General features: G+C 36.6%; 2 protein-coding genes across 2 annotated transcripts; one reads left to right on the forward strand and one right to left on the reverse strand.

Annotated features, from left to right (window-relative positions):
• Nucleotides 1-3,317: 3,317 nt before the first annotated feature.
• Nucleotides 3,318-5,433, reverse strand: LOC104221193 (replication protein A 70 kDa DNA-binding subunit B-like). Its single transcript, XM_009772196.2, has 10 exons — nucleotides 5,322-5,433; nucleotides 5,160-5,256; nucleotides 4,956-5,080; nucleotides 4,784-4,868; nucleotides 4,565-4,700; nucleotides 4,326-4,483; nucleotides 4,132-4,252; nucleotides 3,867-4,061; nucleotides 3,696-3,749; nucleotides 3,318-3,566 (listed from the first exon to the last, which is right to left on the reverse strand). The coding sequence occupies exons 1-10, from the start codon at nucleotides 5,431-5,433 to the stop codon at nucleotides 3,318-3,320; spliced, it is 1,332 nt and encodes a 443-aa protein (XP_009770498.2).
• Nucleotides 5,434-12,300: 6,867 nt separating this feature from the next.
• On the forward strand, nucleotides 12,301-13,331 carry LOC138868969 (uncharacterized). The gene is made up of 2 exons (XM_070146550.1): nucleotides 12,301-12,633; nucleotides 12,834-13,331. Exons 1-2 carry the CDS (start codon nucleotides 12,301-12,303, stop codon nucleotides 13,329-13,331), a joined length of 831 nt encoding a protein of 276 aa, XP_070002651.1.
• Nucleotides 13,332-18,638: the final 5,307 nt, after the last annotated feature.

An 18,638-nucleotide genomic window follows, 5' to 3' on the forward strand; every position in this document is an offset into this window, starting at 1 on the left:
TTCTCGCTCGAGGACATATTTGTGGCAACTTATATAAAACTCATGTGAAGGTATGTTCAGACAGCCTCAATGTTATGGAAAAAGAGGCGTCTCAAAACCTGTGGCACCAGAGACTCGGTCACATGAGTGAAAAGGGGATATCAATTCTAACGAAAAAGCAGCTTATCAGAATGGACAAGAATGCTGCTTTAGACCCTTGTAATCATTGCTTATTCGGAAAGCAACATAGAGTCTCTTTTACATTTTCTTCAACCAGAAAATCAGAGTTACTCAGTCTGGTACACTCTGATATTTGTGGTCCCATGGAGGAGAAGTCACTTGGCGGCAATAGGTATTTTCTGACTTTCATTGATGATGCTTCTCGAAAGGTGTGGGTGTACTTCTTAAAGACAAAGGACCAGGCTTTTGATTATTTCAAGATATTTCATGCCATGGTAGAGCGTGAAACGGGAAAGAAATTAAAATGCCTTCGCTCAGATAATGGAGGCGAGTATACTTCCAAGGAGTTCGATTCCTATTGCAAGAGACAAGGGATTCGACATGAAAAGACGGTCCCACGCACCCCACAACACAATGGAGTAGCCGAGAGAATGAACCGGACAATTATGGAAAGAGTCAGAAGTATGATCAGTATGGCAAAGCTGCCTAAGCCATTCTGGGGAGAAGCTGTTCGCGCCGCTTGCTACCTAATCAACCGGTCACCATCAGCCCCGTTGAATTTTGAGGTTCCAGAGAAAATATGGTCGGGTAAGAATCCCTCATATTCTCACTTAAGGGTATTCGGTTGTTTAGCACATGCACATGTATCCAAGGAGCTCAGGAAGAAGCTTGATGGTAGAACTATACCATGTATCTTCATAGGCTATGGAGATAAAGAATTTGGGTATAGATTATGGGATCCAATACAGAAGACGGTGATCAGAAGTAGGGATGTTGTATTCCACGAAAACCAGATAATTGAAGACATTGAAAAGCCCACAATATCTTATGAAAGAGGTTCCAGTGCCCAAAAAGTTGGTCCAGATCCACTACCATTGCAGTTTGACACAAATAGCATGGGGGAGCATGAAGCAGTACCAGAAGCAGAACAGGAGGATGTTTGGCAGGGGGAGGCACAAACCCCTCAGGAAACTACAGAACCATCACAGGGGAACGATGATGGTACACATCTTGAAGCTAATAATCAACAACCTCGTCGATCTGAACGAGGTCAGATTCCATCAACTCGATACCCAGAAACCGAGTATATTCTACTTTCTGAAGATGGAGAACCAGAGAGTTTCCATGAAGCTATATCTCATACGGATAAAGAAAAATGGCTGCAAGCAATGACCGAAGAGATGAACTCTTTACAGAAAAACAACACTTATGAGATTGTGAAACTTCCACAAGGAAAGAAGGTACTGAAGAGTAAATGGGTATTCAAGCTGAAGAAAGATGGCAGCGGAAAGGTGGTGAAGCACAAAGCCCGGTTAGTAGTCAAAGGATTCCTACAGAAAAAGGGAATTGACTTTGATGAAATATTTTCACCAGTTGTAAAATTGACTTCAATCCGCATCATCCTTGGATTGGTAGCCAGTTTGAATTTGGAGCTTGAACAAATGGATGTCAAGACAGCATTTCTTCATGGTGATCTAAATGAAGAAATCTATATGGAGCAGCCGGAAGGTTTTGAGGTTTCAGGAAAAGAAAACCTCGTCTATAAGCTTACGAAAAGTTTATATGGCCTAAAGCAAGCACCGAGGCAGTGGTACAAAAGGTTTGACTCATTTATGGTAAGTCAAGGATATAAAAGGACTGCTGCAGATCAGTGTGTTTACATTCAGAGATTTTCGGATGGCAATTTTGTTGTACTTCTACTTTATGTAGACGACATGTTGATCGTCGGACAAGATGCAACAAAAATTAGACAGTTGAAGAAAGAACTCTCTAAGTCCTTTGAAATGAAAGACTTAGGTCCAGCTCAACATATTTTGGGATTGCAGATAACTCGAGATAGGAGAAACAAGAAGTTATGGCTATCTCAAGAAAATTACATTGAACGGGTGATCAAACGGTTCAATATGAGTAATGCCAAACCGGTAGGTGTCCCTTTGGCAAATCACTTCAAGTTGAGCAAGAGTTTGTGCCCCTCATCCAAGAAAGAGATTGAGGAGATGTCTACAATTCCATATTCTTCAGCAGTTGGAAGCCTGATGTATGCCATGGTTTGCACGAGGCCAGATATCGCACATGCGGTAGGTGTGGTAAGTCGTTTTCTTTCTAACCCTGGAAAGAAACATTGGGAGGCAGTTAAATGGATTTTCAGGTATCTTAAAGGTACTTCAAAATCAAGTCTGTGCTTTGGGGGAGCTGATCCAGTCTTGGAAGGCTATACAGATTCAGATATGGCCGGAGATCCTGATGGAAGAAAATCAACCTCAGGATATGTTTATACTTTTGCAGGGGGAGCTGTGTCATGGCAGTCAAGATTGCAGAAGTGTGTTGCACTATCCACAACTGAAGCAGAGTATATTGCTGTAGCGGAAGCTGGAAAAGAAATGTTGTGGCTAAAGCGGTTTCTCCAAGAACTAGGGATAAATCAAACAGAGTATAAGATACATTGTGATAGTCAAAGTGCAATTGATTTAAGCAAAAACTCAATGTATCATTCTCGGACAAAGCACATCGACATTCGCTATCACTGGATACGCGAGGTGATGAATCAACAACTGTTGAAACTAGTGAAGATCCATACGAAGGAGAATCCAGCAGACATGTTAACAAAGGTGGTCACTCAAGAAAAGTTAGAGCTGTGCAGAGACATAGTTGGAATAACTTTCAAATAGTAGCTGCGTTGGAATGCAGCTGAAGGGGGAGAATTGATAAGTTCAGCTGCTGCCAACTACCAATTCTAGAAGCCCACCATTGTTGAAGCCACCAACCCATTCTAGAAGCCACCATTGTTGAAGCCTCCATTGTTGAATGAAGAATTCAACCACCAACCACCTTCTTTAAGGCTATAAATAGAGCCTTATGTTTTACACAGAAAGATCAATCCAGAGAGATTGAAATACAATCCAGGAAGAGATTGTGAGAACAAAAAGAGAGTTTGGTGAGATTTTTTGTAGAGAGAAATTCTTGGTGTAAATTCTCTATAATTCTATTCTTGTGAAATAGAGTTGTTTTTCCTCCCAAATAATCTTCATATTGATCCGAGAATCACAACATTTTACTCCCTAATGAACTTGCCCAAATAATAAAAATTTGTCCTTCATAAACCTACATAGCAAAGAAACTATATAATTAAATAGCTAAGGTCATTTCAATAGAGTAATTCATGGATTCTTCTCTTTTTTAATCACTCGGCGAACCTTGTTGCTAGAGAGTTGACTATTCAAGTCGTCATCTGCTATTACTGTTGGTGCCTTATTGGCAGATCTACTCCTCTTGTCATACTTCTTCAATTGAGATAGTTTTGCATTGCAATCATCACCATCTTCTAACACGGACGATCCACTTTCTGATATATTTTTCTTGATGGGAGTTTGTAAAATAGATTTTATCTTACTTTCGGCCACAAAATTCTACAGAAATAGAAAGAATCTATAAAGAGGAGCTGGAGAGCGATACTACCTTTGGTTGCATAATGATTAGTAATACCTTTTTACTAAATAATTAATAATGTTATAACTGTTTTAATTTCATGAAATTACCCCATAAACCTTCTCTTCACCTAAGATTTGTCCCTCAGGTATTTCCAAAGGATCCTGTTAAAAAGTAAAACAAAACAAAATAAACAATCATGTTATGAAGGTTGTAGGATTTATATTTATTCTTTTTCATAAATGTATCAGTAGCTTAATTTGTGAATGAAGATATTTTACTGTGATAGTGTCTTCAAATGAGCTGTGGGCATATTCCTTTAGAAGATCGTCATCATTAGTAACCTTAACAACTTGGTAGACTTCGTCTTGTGACTCAATATTGGTTTGCTTAACAATAACCTTAAACATGAATTTTTTATCAAGAATATCGTCCAATTCACCTGGATAAGAATAATCAGCATCTGCATCAGAAGTCTACACCAAATTTCATAGATCAAAAATATTATAATTGACAACTACACTTAAATTAAGTTTATTATTATACCTCAACTAATCCTTCCTTCAATTCTTTCGCGGACTTTCCTATAAGTTGTTGAGCTTCGCGATTCCAAAGCAATAATGAGATAAAGGTAGTTCTATCCATAACACGAACTTGAAGCCGATACCTGCAATTAAATTTTGATTAACCTTATGTATTTCCTTTTTATGTGTTTTAAATCTATATAATAGAATAATTACCTGTGACCAACAGAACAATCTTCTTCATTGCATTTCTTACAAAGAAATTTATTTCCAACTTTTTCAACCTTTCTAGTACACTTGTTGCATCCCAAATATGACCATCCTCGTTGAAGTTTCAAATTCACCAACTTTGCAGCAATCCAGTAGTTACACTCCTATTTAACACAAAAATAGCGTAGTAAATGCAAAACATAAAACAAAAGGTAAGTAAATTTTTAAAACCATATTTAACTCACTTGTGTGCACTGAACTAAATTCCCAATAGTTTTAACTAATACAATTCTTTTGGCTAACTCATCTCTAATAGAGTAACTTTGCTGAGAACTTGTCTGAGTAAGCGACTCATAGTTTGATTGGAGCGCTGCATCTAATCTGCATAAGTCAAAAACTTTAAGTTTTAAATAATAATATTATATTTATAGTATATATAAATAAGAATTATACCCTTTGCAAACCTGGATTTAAAATCGATAAATTGCGGAAAAGTAGGATTTATCCATATTTTTGAAGCATACCAACAGCTACGCACTGAGTAATTACCTATGAATAAAATTTAAAAATTACAAATTGAAAACTATAAATTATTTTGAAACTGTTTATCAAATATAAATGTAACTATTGGAAAACCTTGATATTTTTGAGCTTTCATAAGTTGAAGAACAACAATCAAAGGATTAGCAGTAGATGCATTCAAGTGAGGTTGAATTTGATCCACAAGTTCACTCCATAAAGTTGCTGAAATCCTGTTCCTCCTATATGTTTCACGGAAAAACCTCCATAAAAAAATCTTTTTTTACTGCAAAGTATAGTTTCTATTTGTGAATGACTTACTTATCATCTTCAAGTTCAATATTCATAAAGACACTTTTGTTGTCTCCTTGCTTGTAGGTCTGAACAGCTTCATAGGTCACAACCTGAGCAACGCCATCTATAAATATAAAAGTTAATCACAAAATTTTAATAAACGTAGATTAAATGAAAAAGAAGAATTACCGAATAATTCTGCCTCATCGACATCATGTTGATTCGTGAATTGATAAAAAGGACGCAAGTTAAAGATATCCATATGAAATGTAGGATCATTAGTTTCCTCAACTATTCTCATCTGCGTAAATGTCAGCCTCAAATTGTGTGTTGTAGTCTTTAATTTCAAATTATTTGGCCCGACAACAAAGTAGGTCATGCGATATAAGCCGAGTTCCTGTATCTTATTCTTAAAGAACTTTATAACATACTTCCCGATTGAGGCATGTATACGATCACCCTAGAAAATCATATTAATTGTTAGAATGTATTAGATTGGTAAAAATTGTTAATGCTGGAAATTAGTAAACAATTGTGAACAAACATTGTAAAGTTTTTTGTCTGAATGTGCATATTTTTAGAATTTGCAGTAGCTATAGAGATTATACAATTGTCAACAAACATTGTAACTTCCATTGGCAGAATATATGCATATTGTTATATTTTGTAGCAGTTTCAAGAGGAACATCATATTTTGTTTATCACATGGATTATATAAAATGTAATATATTGTTAATATTATATTATGTTTTTGCTGGAAAGAAGTAAATAATTATCAATCAGATGTTCACACATAATCACTTCAAGTTGGTAGTTTCATTTTTTTGAGGATTATTGGAAACTAATAAACGATTGCATATTAGAAAATCTATGAACCATAGCAGCAGAGAAGACGAAGAAAAAAGTGAAAGCAATTATAAATATGTTACCTTTGCATCTTGTAATACCAACTCTATCGAATAAGGTATTTCAGACTTGTAGCGATCCGGGATTTTCCACATTCGAACTACTCTAACTTTCAAATTCTATTGCATGGAGTTGCTTGAAATTTGTCTGATGTCATGAAGTTTTGTAGCCATATTTGCAAAGTTCGTATTCTGACCAAAGCAAAAAGAGAATGGAAAAGGAATTAAAAGGAGTCACATAAAACTGTTGATATAGTTATGGAGAAAGTGGATAAGTTGTGGAGTAATGGTGAGATACCCACGTTTGGGAAGATGATCGTAGTTATTTAAAAAAAATATTCCGTCCGGTTTATTTTTGAAATCTATTTATATTGCACATTATCCGATTCCAAACGTGGGAGTAACTCCAGACGTGATTGAAGTAATTTTTTGTTTAATTTACAGGTTTAAAAAATTAAAATAAGTAGACCAACAAACGTGGGAGTCAAAGTATAGATGTATACTAAATTGGGAGTTTTAAAGTCTATAAACTTCTGTAAACCAATTAAAGAAGTTCTAAACATTTTGAACTTCTTTTAACAAATTTAAAAAACCGCAACTGCATTAGCATATTTAAATATTTATGTGAAATAATTTTAAATTATTTTTGAACTTCCAAATTAATTGGAAGTTTGTCCAAAAATTAGACACATGTTTAATTTATGTATTGACACTTGGCACAATAATATGGTTTTGCTTCTCCTATTCTAAATAGATAGATATGGTAAAATATATTCGTTTCCACTCAAATTTACAAGTGATGTAAAACAATAAAAGGAGAAAGAAAAGTATTGCAAAGTAAAGAGAACTCTTATTGATTTTGAATAATTTACAATAGAATTTTATTTTAATTAAAGTCAAACACCCAGGTTCTAAGCTCCTGGAGTGTAATTTACAATGGAATAGAATCTCTTTATTTATATGGAAAAAATGACTTAGTCATAAAGTTAAAAACCCTAAAATATAAACATTCATACTAACTACAATTCTATTTATAACATTCTCCCTTGAATATCTATTCAACAGATAACGTGCCTCATTAAAACCTTAACTAAAATAAAACCCAGTGAGAACAAAATTCTAGAGAACGAAAAAGAGCACACATGTTTAGAAATACACCTTTTGGTTGCCTCGTTAAAAACCTTACAAGGAAAACCCCGTGGGACAAAATCTCATAAGGTGAAAAGAGTACAACGCGTATTAACTCCCCCTGATGAGAGCATCAATTCACATTTTTGAGCTGTCGCATCCCAATCTTGCACACTAGCTTCTAGAAGGTTAACGTACAAATCAGCCATATTAACTTGAATGAATATGTTGCACCTTAAATCATCATTCTTGATAGATATGTAATGTCTTCATATAATGTCGTGGAATGGCCTTTTCCATATCCCCATAGAGGTAAAATTTTTTGCTATCACATTATTATGCTTATAATTATGGCAAGATACATATGCACAATTGTATTTAGGATGTGATACTTCAGGATCAGGAATTGTAGGTGCTTTAAGCGATTTAAATCCATCAAGGATTGTCATATAAGTTAAGTCTCATATAAGCCATATAAATAGACTTTAGATGCATATCAAGTTTTCATGTCATGCTAGACATATAAGATAGATAAAAGTCATTGCACACACCATTTGCTTTATACTTTCAAGTGTTTGAACTACAGGTCCAAAACTACATGTTTTTCATATGAAACCAATTCTGCTTGAATTGTTTATCCAGACTTAATATGCTTATATATATATTTTGCATTATAATAGATGTAATCCACGAACATTTTATATCGGTTCCTAACTCCTTTCTTTCATAAAGACATAACATAGAGATCTCTTCATTCATATTTTTAGGTACCTGAACCTCTCCTGAAATTTTATGAAGTGTTATGTCATGTTATCTTCTAGATCACTTGCCTTCTTATTATGATCATTTTGATTATTTGCTCATCTTTTTTATCAAGAATTTTATTTGAAACCAATTTGTCGATATGTTTTAAGTGTATCGTAGACTTTGTCCTTGTCACGACCCAAATCTCACTTCGTAAGACGTTGTGACAACACCTAGTCTCTACGACTAGGTAAGCCTAACAAATTGCGGAATAAAAAAAATAAAAATAGAATTCAACAACTAGACTACAACAGATAACTATAATATGATAAAAATACCGCTCGGCATGTACAAGTAACCCAGCACTCGAGTATACATAGTATTCCCAAAACCTGATAATCATAAGTCACAAGCTATAGAAGAAAAACTAAGTATCTCTATACACCAGAATCTAAGAAAGTACGGAAAGGTAAACGACATAAGAGGGAATACAGGGGGACTCTGAGGTCTGCGGATGCGGACAGATATACATTGAAGTCTCCACAATCTCGCTGCTCATTGATATCAAGAATGATAAGAAGTACTTGGATTTGCACATAAAATATGTGTAGAAGAGTAGCATGAGTACAGCACAACGGTACCCAGTAAGTAGCAAGCCTAACCTCGATCGAGTAGTGACGAGGTCAGGTCAGGGCCCTACTGGTATATAATAAATAAGGTAGAAGAATATAGTAATGTAATAAGAGATTGGAAATTTAACAAAGAGAAAACCATAGAAAAAACAACAGCACAACACACAAGGATAAACAGCAGGGGCGCTCTCGAGATATCGTCTCGTAGTTCCAAAAGTAAATGCTCAACAGGGGATCTCCCGAGGTACCATATCGTAGTCGCAAAAGTAAATATACAAGAAGATCTCCCGAGGTACCTCCTCGTAGAATGTGCAGGGCGATCTCCCGAGGTACCGCCTCGTAGCCCTAAAAGTAAATGTGCAGGGGGATCTCCCGAGGTACCAGCTCGTAGTCCCAAAAGTAAACACACAGCTCGAAACATATGAATACAATAATGTACAACAAGAATTCTACAATTACGACTGATACAGGTCAAGGAAAAAAAAATCAACTACGCATGTTGCACAAATTTCAAAAAAGCATTTAAGACACGTAAACATGCGATATTAGGCTAAACAGGATAACTAGACATGCTAGTATAACTCAATTAAGATGAACAGGTTACTACTCAGTAAAAACTGGATTTTACAATAATTAGCCTGTGTACGCACTCGTCACCTCGTGTACACAGCGCTTACATATCACAGAAGTATCAAAACAGTACCAAATTCTAAGGAAATTTCCCCCACACAAGGTTAGGCAAGACACTTACCTCGAACCAAGTTCAATCAATCAGTAAGAATGCCTTTTCCACGATTTTCCGACTCCGAATGGCCCAAATATAGCCAAAAGCAATTACATACCATAAATATAATTATAAGAAACTAATCTAATTAATGAAATCAAGACTTTAACAAGAAATTAGAAAATCGCCCCAAAATGTCAATCCGAGCCCACGTCTCGGAATCGGGTAAAAGTCGAAAAATACGAACACCCAACTCGACCCTCAAATCCTCAAATCAAACTATCCAAATCCCTAGCCTCAAACTCCCAAATTCCACCTTAAAGACACACAAACTAGATGGGGAAAATCAATGGGGAAACAGGATTATTGATCAAAAATAAGCACAAGGAAATTACCTCTAGAAATCCCTCGAAAATGCTCTAAAAATCGCCAAGACTCGAGCTCAAAATTTTAAAATGAAGCAAAATCGCGAACCCTTGCATTTAAATGTTTTGTCCAGCACTCCGCTTATGCGGAAACTTAGCCTCATCTACGGTGCCGCAGAAGCGGCAACTTATCCACTTCTGCGGCTCCAACGTTCTCGACCATTTTTGCTTCTGCGGTTCAATGACCGCGTCTGCGAGTGCGCATCTGCACAAACTCGCCCGCTTCTGCGGAAAGGCCTCCCAAACACTCGTCCGCTTCTGCGATCACTCTTCTGTAGAAGTGACTCCACTTCTACGGTATTCACGTCGCATCTGCAACCACTGGCCATTTCCCCAGCCCCTTATTTGTGCCCAATTGCTCGCTTTTTGCGGGCTCGCACATGCGGTCAATATTGCGCATGTGCGATTACACCAGAATTGGTGCCTTCAGCCATTCTCCCAAATCCAAATTTGAACTGTTAACCATCCGGAATCCACCCGAGGCCCTCGGGACCTCAACCAAATATACAAACAAGTCTTAAAACACCATACAAACATAGTCAAGCCCTCAAAACACATCAAACAACAACAAAAACATGAATCACACTCCAATTCAACCTTAATTAACGTTAAAATTTCAAACTTCTACAACTGGTGTCGAAACTTATCAAATCACATCTGATTGACCTCAAATTTTGCACGCAAGTCATATTCGACATTATGAACATAATCTAACTTCCAGAATCAGAATCCGACCCCGATAGCAAAAAGTCCACTCTCGGTCAAACTTCCCAAAAATTCAACTTTCGCCATTTCAAGCCTAATTCAGCTATAGTCCTCGAATTCATAAACAGGACACGCTCCTGAGTCCAAAATACCCAACGAAGCTAACAGAACCGATAAAACTCCATTCTGGAGGCGTCTTCACATAGTTCTAACTACAGTCAAAATCCTATAACTTAAGCTTTCGTTTTAGGTACTAAGTGTCCCAAATCACTCCGAAACAAAAAACAAAACACCCCCGCAATTCACATAAGTAGAAATGATATGGGGAAAGCAGTAAACAAGGGATCAGGGCTAATATTCTCAAAACAAACGACCAGATCGTTACAGTCCTTCTAGGACTTATTCTAATATAAGCATTTGTAGTGAGAATATAATTACTTCCTTTGGGTCAGCAAATGCGTCTGGAATGCTTTGCAATATTTGATGATTAATTATCTTTTTATGAACTTTAAGTTCATATTATCGTATTCGAGGATCTAGATGTATAAATGATATATAATTCATTCCACGTAATTTTTTCTCAACAGTTTATCCCATCTCCCCCTCATGTTAGAAAAACTAACTTGCTTCCTCAACTTTAAAAACCCACCTTTGTGCGTTATGGTGTTAATCAAAATATATACCGTATGTAGACATGTGATTTTTGACCCTCCCCGAAATTTCACCCATTTTAGCGTAAAGTATTTAGTTTAGGCCTAATATCGACATTTCAATTAGTTTTGACTCTTTTACTTTATTTTATCAAAATATAAAAATTACAAAAATATTTCTTCTTTTTAGTTGCTCTTAGTTTATATACATTTCGTAAAACTAAAAAATACAAAAAAATAGTACATTATTTTTATTTTAATATGATATTTGAAAATACCAAAAAAAAGGTTGGTTTTAACGATTAGTCTTATCTTAATAGTTATTTTACTTAAGTAGGATTAATTGGTAAATGAGGTCGCATTTTTAGTCTTGTTCACGGAGAAAGAAAAAAATTTGGGCTCAAACAACCCATTTAAGCCTAATTTTCGCCCATAATTCTTATGCACATACCCATTAACCTAAAAAAACCCTACAAAACTAACCTAGACCCTAGAACCCTAGGATCAGATCAAAAAAGAAGCTTTCCGCCGCTGTAACACAAGAGTCTCCCCCCCCCCCCCGCCCCCGGTCATCTTCCTCAACAAAAGAACAGAAGTCATCACTGAACCTTTATCCATCTCACACCAACGGACCCCTTTCCTTATCTCGCAACAACCACCAACAGACCCAACCGGCCTTCCTCCACTCCTCAACCACGCTGCCGCTGTAGGGTCCCTAAATAAAAATAACAAATGAAAAAGAGAAAAAAATGTGATTGGATAAGAGAAAGGCAAAGGTAGGCGCCTACATTTCTGATGCAATTTGCAAATCCAATTTGCAATTGCAAGTTGTCAAAGCATGCCATGATTGACTGAAAACAAACTTTCAAAGCATGCCATGATTGACTGAAAACAAGGAAACTTTTCCTATAAATAGCAGCCTCGTTTCTTCATTTGAATCACACCAAAAAACGAGAGAAGCATAAATCAGTGAGAGTAATCCACAGATTGTGGTCTATGAGATAACTAGTGAGTGGTAGTAATATTGTAGTGAGATATTTTAAATAAATAGTGTTATTTTGTTTCTAAGTTGTAGTAGTCTCTTGACACTATTGAGTTGTAATATTATAGTGGTAATATTGCTCCACTCGGGTATTGAATTTTATCCCGGTAAAATATTTGGTGTCATTGTTACTCTCTTGTGTTATTATTATTTGCTGTGGATATTATTCCTGAACGAGATTATTTTTTATCCCAACAACGTGGTATCAGAGCCATGGCAAATAATGGTCTGCTATCTTTTCAGTACCCCCGTCTCACAAAAGATAATTATGAGAAATGGTGTCTACGTATGAAAGCCATTCTTGGCTCCCAAGATGTGTGGGAAATTGTAGACAGAGGGTATGCAAAACCAGATAATGAGGAAGCTCTGCCTCAAACTGAAAAAGAAGTCTTGGCAAAGACAAGGAAGAAGGATCAACAAGCCCTCACGCTCATCCACCAATGTTTGGATGATACCATGTTTGAGAAGGTGGCAGATGCTACCACCTCAAAGGAAGCTTGGGGGATTTTACAAAATTCTCTTCAAGGAGTTGACAAGGTGAAAAAGGTAAACTTCAAACTCTAAGGGCTGATTTTAAAGCTTTAAAAATGAAAGAATCCGAATGCATCTCGGATTATTTTTCAAAAGTGAAGGCTGTTGTAAATCAACTAAGAAGATACGGGGAGGACATAGAAGATGTCCGTGTGGTAGAAAAGATCCTTCGCACTTTAACACCTAAATTTGATTTTGTGGTATGTGCTATTGAGGAGTCTAAAGATTTAGACTCTATGATGGTGGAGCAATTGGAAGGTTCTTTACAGGCCCATGAAGAAAAGATCAAAAGGAGACAAGAAGTGTCATTGGAGCAACTTCTTAAAACTCAGGCATCTTTCAAGGATTATGGAGGTGAAACAAGCTATCGAGGAAACGGACGAGGACGAGGCCGAGGTCGAGGAGGTCATGAAAGAGGAAGAAGTAATGTTAACAACTTCAACAATGAAGTTAAAATCCACCAAACATTCAGAGGTCGTGGTCGTGGACAAAGAGGAGGAAGAGGACGTGGATACTACCAAGAAAATAATGGAGAAAGGTATGACAAATCAAAAATTGAATGTTATAATTGTCATAAATTTGGCCATTACTCTTGGGAATGTCGTAGCAATGTTGAAGAAAAGGCTAACCTTGTTGACGACAAGAAAGAAGAAAATGAGTCAACGTTGTTGATGACACTCAAGGAAGAAGACATAGATGATTGCAGCTCGTAGTATTTGGACAATGGAGCAAGCAATCATATGTGTGGATGCAAAGAGAAGTTTGTGGAGATCAATAAAATAGTGAGAGGTAATGTGTCCTTTGGAGATACCTCAAAGGTTCAAATCAAAGAGATATGTACGATTCTGATCTCCTGTAAAGATGGTAGTCACAAGTTAATTCAAGATGTTTATTATGTGCCAAAATTAAAAAGTAATATTTTAAGTTTGGGCCAACTTCTTGAAAAGGAATATGACATCCACATGAAAAATATGTATCTTTGGCTTAGAGATTCAAGTGGAATTCTAATTGCTAAAGTGCACATGGCAAAGAATAGATTGTTTTCTCTGAATCTTAAAACAATTGATGCAAAGTGTTTGAAGGCTAATGTGCAAGATGAATCATGGTGTTGGCACATGCGATTTGGGCAATTAAATTTTGAAGCGCTCAAATCAATGGGAGAAAAGAACATGGTACATGGGATGTAAGCACGTGATTTTTGACCCTCCCCGAGGATTTTCACATTTTTTTTAGCATAAATATGTAATTGGGTCTAATATAGCCATTTTAACTATTTTTACTTTATTTCGTTGCAAAAAGAAAAATCACAAAAAATACATATATAAATTTTAGTTTATGTATTTCTCATAAACTTGAAAAAATACAAAAATTGCACTTTATTTTGTAATTTATATAAATTCGAAAATTACAAAAAATATATAGTTCTATTAATGTTTGCAGTCATTATAATTTTGAAAAATACAAAAAATATTACTTCATATTTTATCTTAATATTTAAAAAACGAAAATTACAAAAAATAGTTTTATTAATATTTTGTAGCTATTTTAAATCTTGAAAAATATTTAAAAAGATATAGTTTTGTTTAAATACTAGTCTTATTTTTGGTAGTTATTTTGCTTACATAGGACTAGTTAAGCAACGTTTTCCTATTTCTCGGGTCCGGGCAAAAGAATAATATTCGGGTTCAAACTACCCGGTTTTAGGCCTAATTTCGGACCTAGCCCATAATAAACCGAGTCCAGGACACATGGGGAACCCCACCATGCGTGGGGGACACAAATCTCGAACCCCACCACGCGTGGGCTCATTTTTTTGGGCAAACCCATTACAAAACACGGATGAAACATTTTGAAACGGAGAGGACTTTGAATTTTTTTTGAAGGGAACGATTACTGTTCATCTTCTTCAACTTTAGAAAGGAACCCTAAAAACCTAAGAAGAAAACCTTCATCTTCCTCGGCAAAAAAAATCGGAAACACCTCGACCTTACTCCCATCAACCAGTCCGTCACCTTCCCATCGTGACCCACCTCCGACCAGCTTCCCCATCGTCCCCCAGCTCCCTCTCCGCCTCACGACCACCACCAAACGTCACCTTCCCAGCGCCGGAACCACCACCAAACAAGCTCGTCGTCCACCATCGGTCACTTCCCGTCGACCTTCCACATCTGCTCCTTCCTCAAGCCAAACGACCACTATCCACATCGCCCAAACCACCAGCTGCGTCATCACTGCCACCAACCACCATGGCAGCCTCACCACCTTGACCAAACGACCCTTCATCCCCCGTCGATCAGCAGCAATTGCTGCTGCATGGTCCTGCCAGTAGTCCACGCCCTTACGTCCAAACAAATGCCAGAAGAACCCTGAACCACCACGTTCTTCTCCTTCAAACAAAACCCTAAACCAGTCGCCACCCCCACGTCCAAACGATTGCCATTAACGTCCAACCATGAACCACCCTCCCTCCTGGCCATGACTGACCGGAAAACACACGTACGCACAAGCTTAAGCTTAACCGGAGACGTTCAAAAATAGCCCAGAAGTTCTGTCCGGGGTGAGGTCCGTTCGAGTTCGTCGTTGGCCAGTCGTTGTTCGCGGTTCCGGTCGGGTTCAAGTTCCCGTTGCAGCCACAGTTCTGGTTTTGCTCGTGTAGCAGTAGAACATTTTGAGAAATCATAACACCCACTTCAGTTGAATTCTCACCCCTGTTGTTTCCCTTTTGGAGCCTTCTCATATGTTGTCTAAATTTGCTCACATAATATGTTTTAATCTTTGTTTGCAACTGATTCGGATTTTTCTTTTTAGATCCAGTAGACTAAAAGAAGAGTTAGAACAATAAGAAATCTTTAATGTTTTTCCTTATAAGTGTTGGCTTGACAATTGTAGTGTTCTATTATGATATTCAGATATGGATTTGTTTAGTTTTGTTGAATGGTATCCATGTCCATTTAATTGGTCTGATTCCATATCTTGTCGTCCATCGTTTGTGTTCATCATCGTGGCATGCCTTTTGGGAAAGATAAGTAATGCAGAAGAACGCCTTGAACTCTCGTAGTCGCTTCATGCACGTAGTTAAGCCATCATCGTGATTATAGGTACAGTTCTCGTGACATGGTTACAATGCCTAAAATTCGGGGGTACATCTTATGTAACCCGATTATAATGACTTTAAGATAATCTTAGTGAATAAATTAGGATTGTTAGAGGCAAATAAAGTAGATAATCATAGTTATTTTTAGGTTTGCCTTTAATAAAAGATGAGACGAGCCTCGCCAAATACAATACGAAATTGCGGGGCCCTCAATAAATATTTACTTTAAATGCTTAGAATTCGGGACATGTCGTTTAGCAAATTTTACGGCCTTCCCCAAAATAACAATGCGTTAGTTGCTTTAGGCGCGTCTTAATAATTTATTTTTCTTAATTCGGGTGCACATTTATGTGACCCAAATCCAAATCTCAACCGAGTCGAGATATGTCAATAACCACGGGTGCATTGATGTAACGTGGTTCGAGATATATTTTCACGACGTTGCAATTCTCGTAAAAAATAATAATAAAAGCGGTCAAGAGTTTAAAACTTGCACATAGGTTTAACATGTACAAAATCAGATAATCAAGCCAAATATAACAGTTGAGCGACCGTGCTAGAACCACGGAACTCGGGAATGCCTAACACCTTCTCCCGGGTTAACAGAATTCCTTATCCGGATTTCTGGTACGCAGACTGTAATATGGAGTCATTCTTTTCCTCGATTCGGGATTAAAATTGGTGACTTGGGACACCCTAAATCTCCCAAGTGGCGACTCTGAAATAAATAAACCAATCCCGTTTCGATTGTCCTTTAATTGGAAAAAACTCCCTTGCACCCTCTCGGGTATGTAAAAAGGAGGTGTGACAGCTCTGGCGACTCCACTGGGGACTCGGAACCCGGAATCTCTGGTTCAGGGTTCAAGAATTCGAGCTTAAAATAACTGTCATAGTTGGCTTTATTTATTATCTGATTTTTACATGATATATGCTTAATGTGCTAAATGATGCTTTTACCGCTTTAATATTATCTGAATTGTGTATATAAAACTGCTACGAAACCCTTCTTTCTGAGTCTTCTGAATTTATGGTGTACACGTGCGCGTGGCCCACCTTTCTGTTAAAGTCATACCAAATAAGACGAAGTTGGGACAAGTAACTAGGCCGGGTAGACTTTCGTGCTCCCGGTACGTTGCCCCCACTTCGGCTCAAACTGTCCGTTTGGGTAAGCCAGGTTTAGAACAATATGCCTCAGGTTTTTACCTAGAATAACTCAGCCATGTACCGGATCCCTAGTAGGAACGTTTATTTGCATCATGTGCATTTGACTTAGGGGACTCAACACAGGGGTTGAGTCCGTTTAGGACAAGCAACCTGAAAATAATAGACCATCTTTTGACATCCTATGTGCTACATGTTGTATTTATTCAAGGGCGAATGGGTCATTTGGTCATTTCCAGCATGGTGTTATTTTAATCAAAGCATAGGGAACATTTGTGGAATCCGAGAAGCTTTGGAATTCCCTATGTCCCCCACGCTTCATTTTTTTTGAAAAAGCACATGGGGAACATTTGCGGAATCCAAGAAGTCTTGGAATTCCCTATGTCCCCCACGCTTCATTTTTTTGGAAAATCATATGGGGAACATTTGTGGAATCCAAGAAGTCTCGGAATTCCCTGTGTCCCCCGTGCTTCATTTTTCGGGAAACGCACATGGGGAACATTTGCGGAATCCAAGAAATCTTGAAATTCCCTATGTCCCCCATGCCACATTTTTGAAAATATAAAAAATAAAATATATATGAAAAAAAAGAGCATGAAATTTCAAAAGATTGTGTATGTTTTCATCATCATCCACAAATTAGAACATAGTGGAAAAGAGGAGAAAATAACAGTGTAGAGATATAACTACTTATTGTTAGAAAAAAAACAAAAAAACAAATGTCCAAGTAGTGTCGAAACTCTGCCGAAATTTTGAGGATATAAAATAAAAATATATGTCTTATTAGTTTGTTTTATTAAAGCAAAGGAAAAGTAGAAAAAATAATCATTGTTTTGTCTTATTTTTTTCTTTTTTTTTTTAAAAAAAAAACATTAATAGAAAAGAAAATAGTTTGTCTTGCCATAAAAATGGAAAAAAAGAGTCTTGTTTTTAAAATATGTGTTATTTATTTGTTTATGAAAATGACAAAATTAAAATAATCCGAAAATATTTTCCATTATTGACTTCTTTAGAAAGCCTTTCTAATTGTTTTTAATATATATATATATATATATATATATATATAATAAAAAAATAAATCCGAAAATATTTTGATTCTTCTTTCAAAATTGAAAAGAAAATTCAAAATTCAAAAACATTTTGAGAAGCATTTCTTTTATTAAAAGTAAAATTCCGAAAAATATTTTCTTCTTCTTCTTTAGAATAAATAAAAAAAAAGCAAATGAAATTCAAAAAATATATCTTAGAACTATTTCTTTCTAAAAGAAGATCAATCAAAAATCCAAAAAATGTACTTCAGTTCTTCTTTTAAAGTAGTTCTTTCACAAATTCACAAAAAAAAGAGGGAGTTAGTTCATCTACTTATTCCTGATTGCCCGAACTACGCGGGTTTGATTCTCACCGGATGTGAGATACGTAGGCAACCCTCATCGGGTCCAACCCCACCTTTTGCTGAAAAGACAAAAACAAATAAATAATAATAAAAAACAAAAAACAAATAATATGTCAAATTTTAATTTTTTCATAAAGAAGTCGGGTGATGCTGTTTTGTCATAAATAGCCGAATGTTCCCGAAAGGGACGCCGGAAGGCTGACTTTGCATAAACAGCCACCTTCGGGTCATTTTTAAGATTTGGTCCAGTTGACCCACACAGCCTTAAAAATCTTCGTCCCCGAGACGTTGAAAGGCCGTGTTTGCAATATTGACTTTTCTAATTTGAAAAACGATAAAAAAAGTTATAAATAAGTCAGGTGATGCTGATTT

The sequence above is a fragment of the Nicotiana sylvestris genome, chromosome 5 (genome assembly GCF_000393655.2).
Source record: "Nicotiana sylvestris chromosome 5, ASM39365v2, whole genome shotgun sequence".
In the NCBI taxonomy this organism is placed as follows: Eukaryota; Viridiplantae; Streptophyta; class Magnoliopsida; order Solanales; family Solanaceae; genus Nicotiana; species Nicotiana sylvestris.